This window comes from Bactrocera tryoni, chromosome 2 (genome assembly GCF_016617805.1).
Source record: "Bactrocera tryoni isolate S06 chromosome 2, CSIRO_BtryS06_freeze2, whole genome shotgun sequence".
Lineage (NCBI taxonomy): Eukaryota > Metazoa > Arthropoda > Insecta > Diptera > Tephritidae > Bactrocera > Bactrocera tryoni.
The window spans coordinates 20,088,532-20,112,488 of NC_052500.1; the positions used below are offsets into that span (position 1 = coordinate 20,088,532).

The 23,957-nt window shown below is 35.9% G+C and overlaps 1 protein-coding gene across 2 annotated transcripts in view; it reads left to right on the plus strand.

Annotated features, from left to right (window-relative positions):
- Window positions 1-23,957, plus strand: part of LOC120769264 (receptor-type tyrosine-protein phosphatase N2) — a 155,860-nt gene that overhangs the window by 53,868 nt on the left and 78,035 nt on the right. For both annotated transcript variants that reach the window (XM_040096169.1, XM_040096168.1), the window contains exon 2: window positions 16,230-16,646. In XM_040096169.1, the coding sequence (XP_039952103.1) occupies window positions 16,244-16,646 (403 nt within the window). In that variant the 5' untranslated portion in view covers window positions 16,230-16,243. The remainder of the gene's footprint in view (window positions 1-16,229; window positions 16,647-23,957) is intronic.

The following is a 23,957-nucleotide window of genomic DNA, read 5'->3' on the forward strand; positions in this document are numbered from 1 at the left end:
GAGGAGGGAGGGAAGCGAGACCGATTTGCAGGCAAAAGAAGAGATAAGCCGAACTGCGTGAGTTCGAAGAGCTTGACAAGCTAGCCGACAGCGATAATGCTTGAAAATTCTATGAAATGATGCGGCGACTGACAGAAGGTTCCAAGATCGGAGCATAATCCTGTAGAAGAGGAGATTTAGTGACCGATGCCCAAAGCACACTGAAATTATGGAGAGAACACTTCTCCAGCCTGCTGAATGGCAGTGAAAGTCAACAGGAGAAGATCATCCCGATTCCCCAATCGATGGCGATAGAGCAGACGTTCTATTGCCCGACCGCGAAGAAGTTCGAATAGCAATTACTCGTCTGAAAAAGGAACCGCACCCCCAAAATCTGCGCAAACCACCGTGAGATAAGGCTACTCAACATCACAAGTAAAGTTCTATCGAGCGGATTGTGTGAAAGATTAAAGCCCACCGTCAACAAACTGATTGGACCTTATAAGTGTGGCTTTAGGCCTGGAAAATCTACAACTGACTAGATAATCACCATGCACCAAATTTTGGAAAAGACTGGTGAAAAGAGAATCCACACACATCACCTCTTCGTCGATTTCTTAGCTGCTTTTGACAGACCTAAAAGAAGCTGCCTTTATGCCGCTATGTTTGAATTTGGTATCCTCGCAAAACTAATACGGCTGTGCAAACTGATGTTGAGCAATACCAAAAGCTCTGTGAGGATCGGGAAGGACCTCTCCGAGCCCTTTGATACCAAACGAGATTTCAGACAAAACGGATCCCTACATTGCGACTTCTGTTAGTGATATACGACGACATTGACATAGTTCAACGAATTAAGAGAGAGCGGCTGCGCTGAATAGGCCATGTCGTCCGAATGGGTGAAAACACTTCAGATCTGAGAGTATTTGACGTAGTACCCGCCGGGGAAAACAGAAGAAGAGGAAGACCTCCACTCCGTTGAAAGGACCAGGTGGAGAAGGACCTGGCCACACTTGGAATCTCCAATTGGGATCAAACAGCGAGGAAGGAAGAACGCCTGGCTCCCTGTTGTAACCTTGTCTATAACCATACATGTATATATCAATATCAACCTCTCGATACCAGAGAAAGCTAAACCCATCGGTAAATGGATTTTTAGAGAATCTGATGTAGTTATGCTCATATAAAATAACTGATCCAAACCAAGAAAGATCTGGAGACATTGAACCAATGTTATCTTCAGTATCCGCTATCCTCTCAAAAATTATGTAATATCAAACAGGCGAAATAGGTCAACTAATAGCAAAGGCTGCAATTACTTTGCGCATTATTTTCAGCTAAAAACTTTGTTGTTACTGTTGTTGTTGCTTGCACTACTGTTAACTGGGCTACGACTTTTCATTAGCTACTACACTGTTTCCTTGTCATTTGCAGTCATTATTTTTGCGCTATAAAATGTTTACACCGACGTCATTGTTGTTGCTGTTGCTCATGGTGTGTGGTTGTTCGCAATGTGCTGGCGACATTTTCATTGTTGTTGTTGCACATGTTGTTGGCCAGTAAAGTTCGCCATTAATTTGCATATTAACCATTTTTATAGCAAACGCCAACAAAGCATGTCGCTTAAGCTGGTTGCTATAATTTCTGCACTACACACCTCGTTGTTGTTATTGTGGTTGCAATATATTGTATTTTCATTAGTTTTTAACGGGGTCTTTAACTTTGTGTGCTGCCTTTTCCTTGTAAACGCCACTTAGTGGTTAGTTGTAATTTAAATTATTTTATTTATATTTTTTAATAAAGTCGCGTTTAACGGTGAATTGTTGATTTTATTTCGCTTAACGAGTTTAATTGGGTTTCTACTTATGCATACTGCACATTTTGTCGCATATTTCACGAACGATTTTCAACGGTTACTTAATTGCTTGCATAATTTAATGCAAAAACAATAAAAATTAATTAGTTTTTCATCAGTCACACCAGTGCACGCCCACAGCGCTCATTAGTGGCGAGCAAATGGCAGACGGCGGTAGAAAGGCTTGTTTGCACTGCAGATGTATGAGTTTATGCTTAACGGTATATTCATGTATATACATACATATGAGTATGTAAGAAAAATATGGTAATTAATACTTAAATAATTGGTGTGTCCAAAATGCTGTTGAACGAAATAAATCCTCTCATGAAATGTACGAGCATACCCAAAGGACAGCAAATAATTATATATGGTACATTCATGTATACACTAAGGTGGTTTAAAAATCGATTTTTTTCATTAAAGAACATTTTGAAACTTTGATTGGTAGCCTTCTTAAAAGAGTTCTCCAAGTATGAGAAATCCTCCATTTTTCTGCTTCTTATTTTTACCTCATTATTGGAAAGCAAAATTCATATCACAGTACATAATTAAATTAAATAATTAAACAAATTAAATTTTAATTTTAAGAGAAGTGATATTTTTAGAAAAAGTTTTTCATATCTCAGTTTTTCCCAATGATAAGGAGAACAAATAGGAAACTGACAAACGGAAGAGTTTTCTGTTCATATTAAGTGCTCCTACTTGAATATACCTTTTTTTAGGTTTTTGTCCACCAATTTTTCAATGTATAAATCGAAAGAAAATAATCGAATTATTTTTAGCCACCCTAATATACAAATGATAATGTTTTATGTAATTGTTCATAGTATATACATATACATATATATATGTACATATTGTGAGTTCCAATTTTACCCTTGAAGTACGAAAAGATAAGTTTTTTCCATATCTCCTTGTTATACGAGACATAGAAAATGCCAAAAAGTTCCGATCGTATGAAAAGCTTCGCTTGTTTGTACTGAGAAAACACTTTTTGGTGTTTTTTTTCGTTTCTCTGGCTACTAATAACGGAGTTTTTCAATAGGGACGCTACAAAAGTAAACCGATAGGGATAGCAAACGATACCATATTTTTTCTCGCTCTTTTGACATTTCTCTTCAGTAAGGTTTGCATTTTCATTATGGAAAGAAATACGATCCATCATCGAGTCGAAATTATTAAAATTTACTACCGAAATTCGGAGTCAGGATCCTCTAATTTAAGAGCGCTACGTCCAATTTATGGTCGTCATAATCGTCCTGCCAGATCAACAATTGAACGTCTAATGCAAAAATTTGAATCCGCAGGTACAGTACAAAATTTTCCCGTGTTAGTGAGACAAGAAGTGCTCGTAGTATCTAGAATATTGCTGCCGCTAGCGCATCATTTGAGGAAGATCAAACTGACGTAAGAACTGAAGCCATTTGACCACCAGTATCGTCGTATGTTCGTAAATAACAACTTGAAAATGATCCGGATTTTCATCGAAAAATCATCTCCAGTCAATGAGCAAAATATACTTTATTGTTCAGGCTGCAATCCACACGTACTCCATGACTCACCATTCCATCCCGAAAAAATTACTCTTATGAACCGTTGGCGGCATTGGTCCGTACGTCTTCCATGGTGATTAAGACCGGCACGATTCTGTGAATGGGAATCGTTACCGCTCAATGATAACTGAATACTTTTGGCACGAATTGGATGAAGTGGATTTGAACATGTGATTCCTATAGGACGAGGTCACAAGCCACATATCTAATGTCACAATCGATTTATTGAAAACCTAGTTTGGTGAACGTGCTATCTCACGAAATTGCCCAGTCAATTGGTCGCCTCGGTCGTGCAATTTGACACCGTTAGACAATTTCCTGTGGGGCTATGTCAAGTCCATGGTCTATGCCAATAAGCCAGCGGCGATTGATGAACTTCGTACGAACATCAAACGTTAAATTGCAGCAGTATCGGTAGATTTTTGCTTCAAAACCGTCGAAAATTGGATTCAGCGCCTGGACTTCTGGCAAGCAAGCCCGTGGTGGCCATGCAGAAGTAATCGAGTTCCATACATAATGGCATCGAATGTACTTTCACAGGAATAAAGAATTTCGTTGACATTTTTACTTTTGTAGCGCTCTTATTGAAAACCCCGTTACAATGAATTCGATGAGTCCAGAGTTTAGACACCATGCAGTAGAATCGCAAACTGTTTTAAGAGAGCTTACCTTAGTTTACCTTAGTAAAAGCAAAGTAGAAAAAGATGAGATCAAAAAATCCGTAACTTTTTTTAAAGACGCAACGCATGGAAGATTAAAATGGAATCCTAACAATTGTGTATGATATTCGAACTATACCAATCCTAACTATTCAACATATACTAACTTAAATTGTTAGAATCATCTAGAATGTTGTTCGAAACTCGAATAATATTTCTATTAAAAATCTTACGCAATCTGGAATATTTTTGAACTCATTAAATGCATTTTTAAAGCTCCGGAAGTTGTCGGCAGACTTAAGGCTACGTGGTCTACGTATATTATAAAACGATTCTCTTACGTTTTAAAATTATCTTCAAACAATCTTCTGCAGTATTGTTTGTCGTTCAAACACAATAACTTTTTGAATCGTACAGTTTTTGTACAATTTATAATTAGATAACACCCTACCTTCGTTTCCAAGCACCCGCCCACCCTTAATGTTCATTTATTAATGCAGACACATTCTCACACGGCCTCTTTTCGTACGTATTTCATGCTTGTCCGCTTCCTACGCATTTTCCGGCGTTTCTTCATCCACATTTCGCGATTTCCTGTGTCTCCCCCATTAAATGCAACATTTTAATTTGATGTTATTAAAATGTTGCGCGAAAGAGCATAATTTGTACGCTTCACTTCATTACACTTAAACGGAAATAATGGTTAATAAATTAAAACACTGTACTTTATCGGTGTGGCAGGCGAAAGTGAAGTGAAGCGTTTTCAAAAAATTGTTGACTTTAAATTTATGCGGAAAAGTAATAAAAACTAGATTTATTACAGTAATATTAAACTTAAATTATAATAAAATTGCGTACGTTGTCATCACTTATAATTTAAAGACTCTGTAGAATATCTCAGACCAAAAAAGTTAAAGTTGCAAAAAAGTACGAGTCGAAGCATAGTTAATACGTGAGCTGAGGTAGAGGAAATCCCAGTTCAAGGGTGCAGTAGCACCAAATTATTATCTCTGATGATATTCTTGAAATCATCGTTCATGACTAGCTAGAAATAATAACGCTTCAAGAGGTAATCAGGAAGTCCTCATTCCACATACAAACTCAGAAACGATTACCCATTTCGAAGAAAGTAACCAAGAGGACATCAGCACTTTATGAGCTCGCTTTCATAAAGAAGAACATCGACCATTTAATATGTCCATAATTAAAAAAAAAGTTCAAAATTGTTTTGTTTTTGGTTGAGATGACAGAACCTGTGCGACCTCTTTCGGAAAATGCGGTTGCCTACTCCTTAATGAGAAACTGAAGGTATATCACGGCCATATTAATGTTAAATGAACAATAAATTAATTTTAACTGAAAATGCAACCTTGTGAAGCTTTCTTATTGTGAGCAGAAAATCTGTGGTTGAATTTGAATAGTGACTTCCTGGTGAGAATAACGTCTCGACGGGAATGGAGAAAATGCTTAGTAGAAGAGGAGATTCAATATATATACTGAAGGTTGTACAATGGATTTCGGAGTAGAGACGGAGATATTTTACAGGGATCTTGATCTCTCTCTCTCCATGAGTCTACTAAACTCAGCTAGCATCTTCCAAGCGAAAGCATACATATAAGGCATTTGAAGGTTTACTCAATAACTATATACAGGTCAACCCCACTTGGCCATAATTTGAGTTCCCGGTAAAAGAAACATTTTCGGCAACGAAAAGGTAGACGAGTTGGCGAATTCGGCAGCCACTGTTGACAAATCTGGGGAGGAGAAAATACCATACCGCCAAGAACGGAACGATAAAAAGACAGTTAGATAAAAAATTAAAAAAAAAGATGAAAGTCTATAAATAAAAGCATGATAACGAAGGAGATATGCCGAAAATTAAGATATACGACAATAAAATAATTAAAGACTTATTAAATTGGTTCAGGAAAAGTATATACCATATATGTAAAGTTACAGTCACTATAACGGAGCATTGTGTCAAACTCGAAGGGAGTGAGGAAACGGTTCTACACTTCCGCTCTGAGTGCCCAGCTTTACCATATCACAATCCCAACGTAGGACTGTGGGATCCATCAGATACCAAACCATGAATGTAGGGATAGGTAGTTTTATATAGGGCTCCAAATAATTTGAACACAACATTAAATACAGATAGCTATATTTAAAGATTTTACGAATGACTAGCGTATCAAAATAGCGCCTTTGGCGCGAGGGACTACACTCTTACCTACCTTCCTAACTAGCCGTTTAAGTGAACAAGTCAAGGATATCAATCTGAAATATTACACACGCTCTTTTCTCCTCAAGAAGCCTCTCATATGTCGGAACCGCCGACATAAGATCACTACATATAAACTAAGCCATCAAAACCAAGTCCTTCCAAGGAAAAATTTATTACAAAAGATATCTTCGCGAAATGTGGATTGGATTATTTTTCAACCTAGCCTTATAATTTGCGAAGAAATTATTCAGATCGGATTGCTTGGATATAAGTGTCATACAAAGTTCTCGATCAAAATCAAATCTTTGTATGGAAAACTTTTTATTTGGAAGAGTTTGTTTTACAAGAAAATACTGTAATCTCTGCTCAAATTGTTTCATTACAATCAACCAAGCGTATAGCCATAGATAGATAGATAGATAAATAATTGAGGATTGCGAAGTAAGGTCTATTATGACTTCTCCTGTGTCACAGCGTCCCAGCATATTGATAAATTTCAATTTGGAAACAAGAGAGCAGGTGTTTTGAAGTTTCTGGCTCCAAGTCGCAGAACTGGTTCCTTAGCACCTTGGCATGGCGCATGCCTTGAAATTGTTGCCAAAACCTCTCCCTACCCACTCCTTCGCAATAAAAGGTTCAGATCCTACCATGCGGAGCAGGCGAGCTCATCAGCCAGCCCATTCCCGGCTATGCCTTTGTGACCGGGCAGCCAGATAAGGTGCACTTGGTTACGATATGATAGACTGTTTCAGCGTTGAGCTTATAGAAAAAACCCTTGCTTGAAATATGCTCGTAGGTATGGATATTGTACTATTCCAAAGCAATAGCTCGAGAGCATGATCATGGTGTGCAACCTCCTGGCTTGCAGCCACAGTTTTTTACTAACTAATAGATTGCACACCATTTGTGCTTTAGTGGCTTTGACCCATGGGCAGTTCAGCATGCTGTTTCGACCGCAGCGTGGAATCCAGCGTCAGACCAAAATATTTGACCATATTAGTCATCTCTATCACTCGGGGCAGGGACCTGCGACTCTTAAACGTATAGCTGTCATACAAACTAACCAAACGAAATCAATATTAGATTTATACCTTTTTATGCTATAAGAAATGCACCCGTGAAGGGTATTATAACTTTGGTGCAGCCGTAGTTAATGTAATTTCTTTTTTCAGCTTTATAAGTTCACGAACGCACGTGTCTAATACTTTTTTATCGGGAAATTATGAACATGCACTGAGTGATGTTTGTTCGCTGCAACAGCAAATTATCGATGTCGGCATTAACTTTGATTATAGTGATTTTTAAACTAACACAAACATTAAACACATTTGCACACACACACACATATACGTAGGCATTGCGTTTGAATACGCATGGTGTAACGGTTTAGTTGCCAGTGTTGGCAAATATTTGTTTATTTGCATATTTTCGATTACTGATTTATAATGTGCGAGAATTAACAAGTTGCGTATGCTCTAAAGCCGACGCGTGCGTGTGTGCGTGTGCATAAATTAATGCATTTATTACTTTAGTAATTTATTTTGAATTAGATATTGGGTATATATGTAAATGTAAAATTTTGTATGTAATAGTTTGCAGGTGTAAAAGTGTGGGAATTAATTATTTATTGTAAATTCTAAACTTAAATGTTGACTGAAATAATAACAATATTTATTTTGATGTTATTAGAAGGGAGAAAACTAAAAAAAAAATAATTTGATTTAATTACAAAATAATATAATATGTAATTTATATATAAAAAATATATATTGATAGTCTAAAAATATCTGTTTCCCTCTGCCTTCATTCATTTGCATAATAAATGCACTAACTCAAATTGAAATTTTTACACACACTCTTCGCTAACAAAGTCGCTATGCCGCCAAACGTCAGCGTGCACTTAGAATTATAAACACACACACATACAAATCTACATTCTCGAGCGCTTTGCTAATCATAAAAGTGCTTTTCGCATCAACCATGCGCCATCGTAAAAGTTAAAAACAAACAAATGTGCTTTTAATAGCTTTTCATGTGCGAGTATAGATTTGCGCAAAGATTTACGCAGCTGATTTGTTGTAGCTGCTAGCAGAGCGCCAGCGCAGCTTAAACGACTTAGCGAAAAATCCAACAAAAAAAACTAAAGAATTTAATAAGAAGCATGAAAATTTAGCGCCGCATACTTGCTGCTTAATCCGCTTTAGTTCGCAGGCAGCGCGCAGTAAGTGCGCCTGCAGCGCTTGTGGGGCGGAAATGGATTTTCGCTTCGCAAATTTCTAACTAACTGCTATAAGACACCATGGCAACGTGGCGCATTGCAACAAATTGCCATAATACTTTTATTGGGTTTTAATGCAATTTATGAGCACGAAATTTCACTTGCAGCAAGTGGAAATACTTTAAAGTGGAGATGCTTATATAGTGGAATAGCGTCAAGTAGTTTAGTGGAGTGTGTGCTCACCAAGAAAATACCTTTTTTTTAGAAATCTAAAGCCAAGTAGAATGTTTGGAGAAGTGCAGAACTAAGAACGATATCAAATAACAAAATCGTTCACAAGATAACATAATCTGTGCCTTGAGATTATAGCCCCAACCTTTCACTACCCTTATTGATGTGTATAATTTATCAACCCTCTTGAGACCCAGTATTCATTATTGAATGAGCTCCTGAAAAGTGCCAAGAAGATGTTTTCGAGCTAAATTTTGTTCAGCGATGAGACCCATGTCTGGCTCAGTGGGTATGTAAACAAACAAAATTTCCGCATTTGGGACGAAGGACAACCTAAAGAGATTCAAGAGCTGCCATTTCATCCAGAAAAAAACACAATTTGGTGTGGTTTGTGGGCCGGTGGAATCATCAGTCTATATTTCTTCAAAAATGATGACGTTGAGAACGTCAATGGCAACCGTTATCGCGACATAATAACCGACTATTTGATGCCTGAAATGGAAGCTCGTGATCTCGCCGACATTTGGTTTCAATGGTACACATTGGTGAGCAGATAATTCCACGTCTTGGGACGGCCGATAGGCCTGGGCACAAATCATCCACGCTGCGAAAAAAGAGTCTAAAATATAGCAGGACCGACACAGGAGAAATGGAAGCTTCTAATGTCGGCAACTTCAAATGTGCTTCTCTACGGAGCAGAGTTATGAGCAGAATAATGGAGAAAAAATAATAGACGTAAAAACCCTGAAGAAGTCTATCGCACAACAAAGGGTAGTACCCGCAAAGCGCACAGTTTTAGGCGGAGCTGTAACGGTAATAAGCGGAATCCACTTACTAGCATTTGAAAGAAATAAAATGCGGACGTTGAAGAAACTAGGAACAAATGTCATCACCACAAAAGAAGAAATAAAAAATGATACCTTGTAGCTATGGCAAACTCGTTGGTAACAGGGACGTCATGGTAGATGTACGATAGGCTGATCAAAAATATAAAACAGTGGTCCAGCAGAAAACATGGCGAGGTTGTTTATTACACCACATAGCCATCCACGTTTATTTTAGAAAATATCTACATAAAAAAGGAAAAGTAGAAGAGCCGACATGTATGTATATACACAACGAAATCTAGGACGACGCTGAACACACGTTTTTCAAATGAATACATTGACAAACAGACCGAAATAGACTGTATAGTTTTCGGGACCTGGACACAGGTAAAGACATTAAAGCCTCTGGTAGAGAAATGTGGAATACTACCTCGAAAAATACAAAAGTGATGTCAGTGTGGGTGAAATTTCCCCAGGGAAAGTAGTTTAATGACTTAATAATAACATTGCTGTGAGGAAAAAACCTCACAAGGAACGTCGGAGATCCATTAAAGTTTACCTATACATAATTGATCATTTCAACATTTAAAGTATTTGATAGACTTTGGGACAAAAAGAAGACACTTATACCATAAAAATTTGCAAAATGGATATGCCACAAAAAAATTCCATCATGGTTTAACTCTTAACAAAAATTAAACAAAATAATGGCCTTACAGAAAATACAGTTAAACAACTAGATTCACTTCACATAGACATTGCGCACCTGAAGGCCAGTAGGTAATACAATTTAATATGACAAAAATGAAGAAAATTGCAACCAGACAAACAACTTCAACGAAAAGATGATGTCTAGATGAATTATAGAATAATTTTCAAAGAAAATTGTGAAGAGAGGAAATTAAATTGAAAATGAAATTTAATAAACTTGATGGACACTCGAAGAAAAGTATAAAGCAAACGCATCCAGTAAAAATATGTGCATAAAAATCTGCATAAATATGCAGCAATAATAAAGTTGACACAAACACACACACACACATGTACTCATGCACCCATACATGTGTATATAATAAATAACCGTGAACATTACGCAAGTGCGGCAACCAAGTTTGCAACAATGTTGTTAGGAGGCGAGTGAGTAGCTGAGTTTTGTTGCATGTTCACAATATTTGCGACTCAATAAATGCAATTTCCATTGTTAATAAATTTATGCAATAACAAACACAAATGCAGCCGGAAGGCAAACTTGCGTCATCAATAGCTGGAACTACAGTGCATACATGCCAACATATACATACACACAAGTACATACTATATTTAATGAACTTGCAACAAAACTATGCAGCATGCCATAACAATAATAGATAGTAACAGCAAAAACAATAACAAGTTTGGTACAACTTCATCTAATTGCGCAGCGGAGCAGCAAGAAAATAATGTTTTGTGAAAGAAATTATTGGCATGAACCATGGGGGCCATGGACAAGTGGGGCTAAGTGCCTGAGTTTAGAATATTTTATTTTCAAAAACATAAATATTTTTTTGTGCTTGGGTGGATTTTATGTGTTTGGTTAATGCACCAGTGAGTATTGTCCAGATGGTCGCACTGATGATGAAATATCAATCTTCATTCAGGATAAGTTTATGAAGGCGAACTTTCAAGTCTTTAAACTTCCATATGAGAACCAGAAAGGCACTATCCTCAAACATCAACACTCTAGAATGATTAGGAAATTAAGCAGTGAATCGCCGAATCCTCGCTGTCGCTATCCGAGAAAGTGCACGAAACTTCAAGAAAACTTTTCGAATTGTAAATGGCTCAAAATTAGCCATACTTCGAGTTGATGCATTGTATTTATATATAGTTTTCCTTATTGGCATTTCGCAAGTGATAAAAAAAAATAATGTTAATGACTTTGGAAAATAGCGTTCTACCCTGATCAATCATTGAATAAATTGTAAAGGAATCTTAATTCTGCTTTAGATATATTTTGTTATGCAAGAAAGTCTTATTTCCAGCTTAGAATAAAACGCAACTCGTATAAGATTCATAAGCAAATGCTTTCCGTTGTTATTGTACGCATTTCTACCTCTCCAAAAACGCTCTGTATGAGACCAGAAGATCAATGATGAGTACAAGAGTTGTGTCATTTCAAACCTTCACAAACCTATCAAACCTCAAATTGAAACGTGGTTCTACGTACTTTTTCGAAATACAAGAAAACCCGATGAGAAAAGCAACCCTAAACTGTTCTCTTAGTTCAAAAACTACTAACTGATATCAGATACCAAAGAACTTGTTACAAACAAAAAACAGAAAAAAAATGTCATCTTGGGTAGAATACCCTTCATAAATAAAAAAGGGTTTCATCCATGAACTTGGTTTTGATCATTCAATTTTTATGTCAGCTATATGCTAGAGTGGTCCAATATCGGCAAATTCGACAAATGAGCTTCTTGGAAAGATAAGGACATTTCAGATCGATATCTCAAAAAGTAAGCAAATGGACATGTGATACATTGTCACAAAGAAGTAAAAGGAAGATACATAAAGCGCTAAATATTAAATTATTCATCAATATTTATTTTATCGCTTTCAAAGTTATTCTTAACCGATATAATTTACTGATGCCCATGATTTTTCCTGTCCTCGAAACACTTTTCCTAATGATAATTATTAAGTTTTGTCTGAGCATTATCATCGCGTAAAATTCATGAATTGTTCTTCGAGAATTTCGGCCATTTTCGACGGATGTTCTCACGCAAACGCTTCAATATGGCCCGTCTGTCCTTCCGGAACAAATTCACGATGCACGAAACAACGAACATTGAAAAAATAATGAGCATCACCCCCTTGAGCGGCTTTAGCGTGGTTTTTTTTGATGTTTTTTGTCATAATGAATATGTATTTTATAGAGTCTCTGATATTTCCTTTTATGAGATGTTATACTTCGGGGCAAATTTGATATACCTTGTTACACTAAACAGAAATAATGTTCTGAAAATAAAGCCGATGAAGATATGAGATATATGTATATATTGGAAAAATCGGTCACGAAAATTTTGGGATGCGAAGGTTCTGTGGAAGAAAAGTGAAGTTCGAGTTTCTTTCTTACATACGAATTCTAGAGATCTGGCTTTGATATTACTAAAATCTCAAGAGAAAGTGCGCTGAAAAGAAATCACCAAAACAGATTCCTATCATGCAGCAAAGACAGAACATACCACAAAATTCTATCGAAAACATTAAAAATTGGAACAAACGGTGTACCGCCATAGATGGTATTTAGAGTATCTGAATCGAATTTTGCTTACAAATTTTTCTTTTTTTTAAGCGAACTTTTGGGCTGCTTGTTTGGCAGTTAGTTTCCGTTTCATAGGGATAAGTTAAATATTCATTTGGTAAAGTAATATCCCACTTAAAACGAATCAGCTCATCAAGAATTATGAACCAAAGCTCATTTTATTTTTTTTTAATTAAAACATTTACGTTGCTTTGAGAATTCCATTTAGGAACTCAAAGTTATAATCAACAAGAGATGTTAAAATCTTTCAGGCGTATTTCCACTTTCTTCCATTACATTATGGAAGATGTAATCTTAGAAGAAATTGTCATATGAGAGCAAGAACAAAGTTACATCATGGATCTCATGGAATTCTAGACATGAGCGGGTACCATTTCTGAGCTGGTTAAACTGTTGTTGTGCCAGTTTTACATGCCTACACCAATATTTTTCATTTAAACTATTTATGCTCGATTCGCCACTTTCTAAACCAAACTCTTGCGAGTCGACGACTGCAAATGAAGCTCGTTTTTCGGAAATATCCACTATAGCGTTTTTTGTATAGAAAGTTATTATGAATTTTTTCTTTTCCAGCTCCACAAAAGAATAACCGAATTGCCTTTCAGGCAGTGAGAAATGTTAGATCCCTGGAAAAGCCTCAAAGCTTAACCTAAAAGGCTCGTAACAAAAATTTTCTTAAATTTCGAAGAGAAAACGGTTAAGATAAGTCTTTATTCATATATAAAGTCAATAATCGAAAGCTTATCCAAAGCAAAAATCACAACCTCAACATGTCGACTACTTTAAGTCTTAAAAAGTTTCAGCAGCCAAGTACAAACATAAAACTTGAACCCACATTTAATTTGACATAACTTTACTCGGTTATGGGGAATAAAGAATGTCATAAAAACATTTAAAACAACTTAGTTTATAGCCGCCTACTATTTGGATACTTTCTAACTGTATATTTGGCAATGTCAAATCGAATTGAACTCTGCGTGTGCTCGGCAAGCGATTTAGCAAAACTATTTGGACAGTACTCGAATGCTTTACAGTTCGTCGGAGAAAAGCAAATATCAACAGCAACAAGCGCTAAGCGATGTTCGTAGGCGTGTTATTGCTATGCTTTGCTTTTGCTTACACAAAATTGTCGACACAGCGACGCATTGAAAACATCACAACATCCGCCAATAGATTTCCGGTTAGCAGTTGAGTGTTGGCCAAAATACAATACACACACATACAAATATGCGATGAACAAGAGCCTCTGTAAACGTAAATATGCGCGTGTTTGTGTTGAAAGGCCGAATGCCCTCGAAAACGGATGTCCGAACAAAGACCGCCCACATACACACACACCTATGTACATATCACTTACATTGTTGAGCCAAATAACGGGCCGTTAAATCATAACAACAACAATGTGTTAAATGAGAATTTATCGCCGGCAACAGTGTTAAAGCAACGAAGATGTGCCGACAATAGCCAATAATGTTGTTGATGGCTCTGTGGAATATGGTAATAAATGGAGTACGACAATGACGCAGGCTAAATATATAGATATGTATATGCACGAGCATATAAATATATATATATATGTATGTAGGTTGTCTATAATAAACGGAAGTTATGATATATGTAAGATAAAGGTGCACTCTGAGTTTGTAGGCGTCTTTCGATAAGAATATTTCGGAAAAACGAGCTTTCATTAGCAATCGTAAACACGCAAGTGCTTGGAAAGGAGCGAATCGAACATACAAGTAGTTGAAATGAAATATATTGTTGTAGGCAAATAGAACTGGAATAACAACCGTTTAACCAACTCAGTATTGTACCCTTTCATGTCTTGAGTTCTATGAGATCTACAAAGTAACTTTGTTCTTGCTCTCATATGACAAGAGAGAGCTACAACGAACATTTTTAATTATTTTCTTTGAGAGAGTTTTGAAATACTTATTTCTATAGAACTCAAACTCAAAGTATCTCAAAGAGACTACCAATACCGCTCAGTATGGTTTCCTCTCATGTCTTGAATTTCAAGAGATCCATGAAGTAACTTTGTTCTTGCTCGCGGTATATACCAGCTCTGTTATAATAAACCCGATCCGTCGGTAAATTTGTTTTTCGTTTCGTACGTCGATGTTCCATCTTAAATATTTCTGACTTTGTTTGAACTCTGACTTTTATCAAAGAATAAGAGTTTCCGTTACCTAATTTGTTTTTCTTATATATAAATAACCTTTTCTTTGCTTCAAGCTCTGTACCAATTATGAAACTTAAACCTCAGCGTTGTTCCACAAAACTGTTTAAATCGTCGACACCAATCGTGCAACTTAGGGAACTTCCACTTTATAATATTTATGAAGCAAAAGTATCCAGAAATGATTTATATAAACTTTAAAATTCAGTATTTTTATGACGAGCACCTCAACAAAACTGGACTCCATATAAGTAAACGGACCTTAGACCTTGCGACCTTTGGTTAAATAAGTTTTGAGAAAAGAAGCTTCTCTACACACAACTTGTAACATGAAGATTCATTGTCATTGAACGGCTAAATCAGAGAAAATACAGCTCAACTAAGCAAGCCTAATAAAAGCCGTTATTAAATATTTTTTTCCTATTTTAAAAGCTAACGTTTTGGGTGAAACTTAGAAAAAACTGTAATCTATTTTAACAATAAAAAATGTTTTACCATGAAAATTTCAGTGATACAAACTGAAATTTCTGTTGTTACCAATTTTGTATACTTAAATTCAAAACAAAAATAATAATTTTGCATATCTCGAAAAGCAAACAGGTTGTTAGCTACCCATAAGAACTCGACAACGGCTAGAACGATTTGTATAAAATTTGTTATGTGCAAGTCTTAATACCACAGGAATAAATTTCTTTGCGAACTGTTATTATTTCTCTAATTACTTTAGAATAATGTGAGTATTTCCAATATACTGTACATTTTTTTATATGAGCAAACTGGTATGCTTTAATCAGTAAAAAAATGGTTTCGGAAGGTCTTGAGCCATTCAAAAATGTTTAAAGGTACGTTATTTATTTGTAGGACAATTTCGCAACCATTTATGTAGGTCGCAATATCAACCATTTATATGTATTTTGGCACTAAACAGGTTAATATTCCAAAAAGGCATGCAATTTGCAGACGAAACTCAGTGGCCATAACAATGGCTTGCAAGCAAGCGCAATGAAAAAGCAAATTATTGACATTTTTATATCCTACCCAAAGGCTTAAATGCTGCTATAAAAACACACATATTTTCCGCACTTGTAGCCAACGCAGACTAATAATTGAAACTATGCTCCCTCGTACACTCATCTTCACAAGAACTTTATTTTTTTCAATATTTCATTTTCGCTTTGTCTTCTTTTTTTGTAGGTGGGCCCATTATCATGGCATGCAATGTACAACAGCAACAGCAGCAAGGCGAACAGCACAACTCATTAAGGCAACAATGTATTAGGCCACAGCAAGAGCAACAGCAACAACAAGCACAATCAACAATACTGCAAGACGACCATCAAGAACAAGAACAATCTCTGCAACAACAACAACAAGCTATAGAGCAGCATCAAGCCAGGGCAGAATGGCAGCAATTGCCGCAGCAGCAGCAGCAAGAGCCGACGATGCAACGGCGGCAGCAGCAGCAACAACAGCAGCCAACCAGCAGCTGGCGTTGCTCGTTGCAAGCAACAATTAATTGGTTGCATCGTCCGGCTACAAGCGTCACGTTGATGTTGCAATTGCTGTTGTTGTTGTCGATAAATACAGCGGCACGTGGGGAAGGCAATGTCGGTGAGTAGCAAAGCAATTTGTTTTTTCCTATAGTGTGGAGACACGAAGCGATTGCAAACTAAGCGCTCGAAAGTATGCTTCTCTGACTTATATTTGTATGCAGAAGCACTTACAGTTGCACTCACATATGACCGAGTGCCCCGTTATTGCATTGCAGGTCAAAGTACAAAACAATGTGTTGAAATTCCCTCACCATTATTGGCACTGTGTAGTTGCTTCACTGCGGGGCGTCTAAATTACACTGGTGCCACTTGATGCCCGAAATTACTAACCACACTGGTTTTGGTTTTGACTTTGCCTTTTGCTATTTGCGAAATTAATTTGCTACAGCAAATATGTGTACCGTTAGTTGCAAATATATGTACAGTTATGTGATGTGTACTTGTAGCGCACTATTGTTGCTTTGTAGTACATTGTGGCTGATTACTAACTGTTGGTGAGGAATTTGGTCGATTTGACAAAGGAATAATTTGTTGTTTGGAAAATATGCAATCTCGGGACCGTATGAAAATTTAGCTGTAATTACTAAGTGAACACATTAGTGACGTTCTATACGGAAATGAAAAATGTCAGCCTAATACCTAACACTTAGAAACATTTTAAAAATAATAGACTTCCTCAATCTTTCTTGGAAAAATATTAACTACACATTTAGTTAAAAATTTGCAGAAAGTTATACATATACATACATATGTATGTATGTACATAAAAGATAGAGCCATAGGGGGGTACATATAGTATAACTGATGAGATGCCCCACATTTTAGTTTTTCATGTTATGCCATGTTGTGTTAAGTTCTGGTATATGATGTTAAATTTCGTTATGTTCAATTATGTTAAGTTATGTTATGTTACATTAAGTTTTGTTAAGGTTGGTAAAATTATGTTATTTTGCTATGTTATGTTATGTTACGTTATGTTAAGTTACGTTATGTTATGTTACGTTATATTAAGTTATGTTATGTTAAGTTAAGTTATGTTATGCAAATTGACGAAAACAGTACTCAACAAATCTAAAGGAAAAATTTGCGACTGATGGAATAAGAGTTTATAGGGTATTTGAGGTGTCCTGATTACGAATTTGACCCTTACACCTCTAGTCTACAGCATAAAAAATTCTACGTTTTCGGAAATTTTTACTATAACTTTTGATTTTGGCAAGAAACAACCTATAATCACAATCGCAATATGACTTTAAACTAGTGTAATCCGTGCGTCAATGAAAAACAACAAAAAAAATTAATTCATTGATAACTTTTTTCTCGAAGAGAGACCTAAAATTCCCCAGAAAATGACTTCTGTTTCAGATTCAAGATGTATAGATGATCATCCATCTGTCGTAGTCAGATACTCTGAATTTGTTGACTTTTCTCTTGAGAAAGCAATACCTGTCAAGTTCAGAACCTTGAACCGGAATATTACGGATAGAATAAAATACTATATATCTTAAAATATTTTTTGATATTACTAAACTGTTTGCAAAAGAAGTTCGTTTGAAATTAAATCAATTCTCATCAAAAAGTGTTTCTCAAAAAAGACTTAGGTTATTCCAAAACTTATTTTTAGGCGTCCAGGTTGTAAAGATCTTAAGTCTTTGGACTATTGTTTTCCAGTAAAATATTTTCTTTTATTCCCCAAATAATCATTTTTATTTAAACTTGATATGAATATGAGTAAATTTATAATTTTCGTATAAGTAATATTGAACGAACTTACCAGTTTATTGTTCCATAACTGCCTTTTCACTATCCGAAACATTATTGAGACTGAAATTGAAATAAAAATGTCTACAGTTAGGTGTGTACTAATTATATACATAGCAAATTAAAATCGATTTTCTAAAAATATATTAAGCCTTTTCTCAAATAAATCTTCGAGAAAATTCCAGTTTTCGTTAAGACTTCAAAGTTTTTACCAGGAATGCATAACTAATTACTTTATATATGTAGGTATACAGTTCTCAAAATGAAATAACAATATATTTGTGTCAGTCTAGTGCAGATATTAATCTGCATTATTATATTGGGTATTCGAAAAAGTCTTTTCGTATTTTGTCAATAGATAGCGCTGCAGTTGTATATGCTATCTTCAGTGCTACCAATCACATTGTGTCATACCATATAGTGTTGGAAAGGTGAGATTTTAAGCTTCATTCAAAGTTGAAAAAAAGTTACTATTCTAAGCTATTCAAAAATGTGTGAAGAAATTCGCTAAATTTTGAAATTTTTGTATAAAAAACGGAAGAATGCCGCGCAAGCCACCAATGAAATTTGTGAAGTTTACGGAGACGATGTTGTATCAGTTCGTGTAGTTCCGTTTTGGAAATTTCGATCTACACCGATGAAAGCTTTACACTGATGGAATAATGTCTCTAGCGGAAAAATGACAAAAAAGTGAATGTTCATAATGATACATATGTATGTATTTGTTTTTATTTATTATTATAAGTATAAAAAAATAAGTTGAAGCTTGATTAGAAATGCGAAAAGACTTTTTCGACTACTCAATATAATATCACCGCGCTGAAATGTAGGCAACATAAAGTTGTAAATGCATACTTTTTAGCGCAATGTTGCAAAAAAAGGGAAATTTCTCAAAGAATATCCTTAGAAACGAATGTGGTTTCGTCTTATAATAAATTAATTTCATTACAACCACTCACAATATTTAAATTAAATTACAAAAAGCCACTACTTTATTAAGACCCACTTGCTACCATATCAAACAGTTACATAAAAGCTAATAATTCTTTGTAAATTTAAAATGAATACAATTTAATCAGCAAGTAATACAAATACTGCTGTTTTTAGTTTTAAATGTAATTGGAAAGCAGTTTACAGTTACTTACATAATTATGTTTACACAGCGAGTGACTGACACACTTACCTATTTACTGTTATAAAAGAGAGTACATGAATAACTGTGGTGTACATATAAAAATACTTCCTATAACCCACATGGCAAACGACGATACTCCTCCACATGTACGACGAGCTCATAGAAATGGAATTACAATTACAAATGATCAAATAACAACCGGACTGGGTCCTGCATTCAATTTAACTACATTATAATGCCATTTCAACTAAGTTCATGCGCCAAATGCACGTAGGAGCCGCAGCAAGTGGGTGGAGCGAAGTCTGCAGGGAACATTGAAAGTTAGGTTAGGTTGGAAATACGAAATTAGAACAGGTCGGTGTATGTTAGAGAGGGGAGCACATGATATGAAAACGTAATATGTACGTAATGTATGTGCATTGGTTGGTGAATAGCAGACAGGGAGCGCACATACTGTGGCCATAACGGTATAAATGAATGGTGGTAACAAACAGAATAGGTAAATCAAATGAGGTGGCGCTGCAGTGCGGTGTGGTGTGGTGCCCAACATAGCAGACTATTTGATTTACGATTCAACCGAAGACTGCCGTGGCGGTGAGCCGTAACTCGTGCAGACCTATGTAGTATTATGTATATAAGTAACTGTGTGGTTTGGAATCAGGTCAAATGTGGCATAACAATTTAATGAGCTTCCGAAAAATTTCCCATGGCGAAAATTAAAATTATATGAGCGTTGAGCAATGAGTGTAGGTGCATAGATTATTTGATGAAAGTTCGTTTTGGAATTTATATGAGAGCGAGAGCGGAGGAAATATGCATAATTTTTAGAAGGTTTATTAAAATGAATTGCAAATTTATTCAAGCAAAGTTATGTATGTAACATTTTTACTAATTTTTTGGTTTTTTTTTGACTGTATTGATGCTCCCGGAACATCTGGTGGGTCACTATACTGTTGGATAAAACCTGCCACTTCTGGGCGATTGCTTCCTTCAGACGGTCCAATTGTTGACAGGACAGGTCCGAATAAACGATATTGCCGTAGAGGTATATTAGTGCTTAAAAGACGGTTGACATGACGATTTGCATTATTTTATCGATATTTTCGGTAATTGACTTTCCAGAGCGTATTGCATCTTTTACATAAAAATTATCGAAAATTAGTCGATGAAATCAAAATCGCGTCAACCATGCGCATCATACAGTTCATATTTTCGGCCAGCAGGCATGCGTGTTATTCTTTATCGAAGAAAAACTTTAGAATATGGGGTATTTTCAATCCATACTGAGTCAAGCAATCACAAACAAACATAGAATTTCAATGGGAAATGTTTATTATCATTCTAAAGAACAATCTTTGACATTTAGTTTTCGAAGATTATGTCTTTCAGATATTGGCCGCGGCAACGTCTTGGATGGTCCATCTGTTGAGTCCAATTTTTGAAGACTCGTTCGAGCATTTCGACTGTTAACTGGCGCATGACACGCGTGATGATTTGCTTTAAGGCCTGAATCAAAGCGAGATGATGTGCATAGATTTTAGATTTTTATCAACAGAAAAAGTCTAACGGTGTGATATCGCATGATATTGGCGGGCAATCAATCGGTACAGAACGTGAAAATATTTGCTCACCGAAGTATTCTCTCAAATAAATCCACTGATTGATGCGATGTGTGGGAAATGGCGCCGTCTTGATGAACCCAAATGTAGCCGAGATCACGAGCTTCAATTTCAGGCCTCAAATAGTCCATATAATGGTCGCTATTGACAGTTACGTTCTCATCAGTTTTGAAGAAATATGGACCGATGATTCCACCAACCCACAAACCACACCAAACCATTTTCAAGATGAAATGGCAGCTCTTGAATCTCTTAAGATTACTCTCTGCCTCAAATGTGGCGATTTTGCTTGTTTTCGTACCCATTGAGTCAGAAATGTGCCTCAAAAACGTCGCATCTTCTTGGAACTTTTCAAGAGCCCATAGAGCGAATCGATGTCGCATGGGAAGGTCGGTCGAGTGGCTTCAGTTCTTGCTCAAGCTGTATTTTGTACGCTTTCAATTCAAGATCTGGACTTATAAGGCGCTAAGTCCTTTCATACGTCAGTCGAGTAGCTGCGAACTGCGCCGAATCGACTCGGCACGGTCTTCGTGTACACTCTCAGCTATGGCTGCCATGTTTTCTTCACTGTGTGTCTTTCTATGATGAAATGCCAAATAATACTGAACAAAAAAAAACATGACAGCCTGAACCGACTCACGCGTTATCTGTTAAAATGCTATTGAAAAAAGTACCTCTACTTAAATCACCCGTTACATAATGATTAAGAAATTTGAGTGTGCAGGTATTTATATTTTTGCCAAAAGTTATACTTTAATTAAGTTTGCCAAGTACCTTCAAGGTTCATAAAAATATACATACATATGTATTGTACATATGTACTATATACTATGTATATGTGGCATGATATTTGTATGTGCCCGAGAGCAAAAGTTCAAATTACAGCTTCAATAATTACAAACACACTTTGCTTTTCATGATTTCAATGAAATGCAACAACTTTACGTTTTTTTTTGGTGAAACCGAAATTTTTTCATTAATCATGTCTGCCCGCATGGCCTTTGTGCCACACATGGTTGTAAAGCTGTACAAATTAAAAACAACTGCAAGGAAGTGAAATTTCAACTGCTGCAATGCATCAATTATACAAATGCAAATACACAACGAATATACATATAGAACAGATAGTTCGTACAAGCAATACAGTTGAGCTTTCAAAGCGATTCGCAAACACAGGCATACACGCGCAAGCTTGAGCAAAGAAACGTATGAGCTGACACGTGTGCAGCAAATACATATGCATATAAGTATGTGTGCCCCAGCTCGAGTGTATTTAAAGTAAGCATATTTAAAAATGAATATACCAGGTCATATGCAAATGAAAATACACACATACATATAAACATATAAGTAAATATATGCACAACTGTCTGCAGCCTAGTTTCAGACAAACTTTAACTGTACCAACGAACTTGCATATGCATGTGTGGCATATATAATAATATATGTCTACATATAATACATATGTATGTGTATGCGTAAATACAGTTGAATGCAGTCTGGTGGCCCACAATTGGGGAGCGTTTATAAACTTGTTAAAAGTACATTTGCTGTCATTGCCATTTGCCGTGCCATGTTGCATGTTGCACTTGCTGGTGTTGCTACTCGTATCATTAAGCCACACACAAGCATAGAAACACGCATATGAATACTATACCCCCAATATACTGGCTACTGTGTATGTGTGTGCCCCAAACTGGTGTTCTTTTTTTTGTAATTTTTATATTGCGAAACTTATTTCCAAACACATATGTACATACATATGTGTATATGAGAATTTGTATGTGTGAATGAGTCTATCTGCCGCACCGATAGCTTTGCATGGCTTTGCCTTTGAACTCATGATTTTCTGGCTTTCATTTGCATATTGCTCTTTCTGCACGTGCCACTGCATTTGAAAGTCATACATACATATGTGCCAATCGGGCACCCACAAGTGCAAATGAAAAACTTTCCGAGTTAATTTGGAAATTTTTCATGAATTGCGTAAATTTTTGGCAAAAACTTCCACATTACCATGGAAATAGAGATGCAGTTGTGTATGTGCATAGCTTGGTAATTTTTTGCGTTTAATGTGCTGAGAAGAGAAAAATATTCCTCACAGATTGCTGATATCAGCAGATTTTCTTGAAATTACAAAAAAAAAATTTAAAACAGATGCGTCTTAGTGCTCAAAATAATAAATGTGGGGCATTTCTTCGATACCTTTTCAATTTAACAATAACGCAGATTATTTGTTTACTTTTCCAAATCAATCCATTTCTCATTCAGAACTCTTATATCAAGTTGATTAGTTCGCAGAAATCTCTTATAGTGAATAGCGATCATTTTTAATTTATCGCAAGTTGCAAAAGCATAAAATCTTCGGTTGCAACCGAACTTAGCACTTCCTTAATTGTTTTCTTTGTGATTATATTTGTCATCATTAATATTATTGTTATTACTCAACATTTCTTAAGTTCAATGAGAAAGTATAATAAAAATATTTGGATATTAGTATGAGTTAGTCCAAAAAAAGTTTCACTGTAAAAAGTTTATCCCTGACATTTCATAGATCGATACTCTTAAAAAGAATTGACACTTTCAATGATGATTACGTTAGACTTAAAACAAAAATTAATCACTAATTATACATACCACAAGCAACTTTTCTCTCCCCGCTGAATATACATACATACATACTTATGTATACACATCTACTCACAAATTAAATTTTAGCAAACATTTTTACACATTTATTAAAACCACGCGCTTTTCTTTTTATTTCATTGGCGATTTATCGCACTTTGGCATACACAACACTCACTTATAACAACACAAAACAGGCACAAAACGCACTGAAATGAACTTGCAC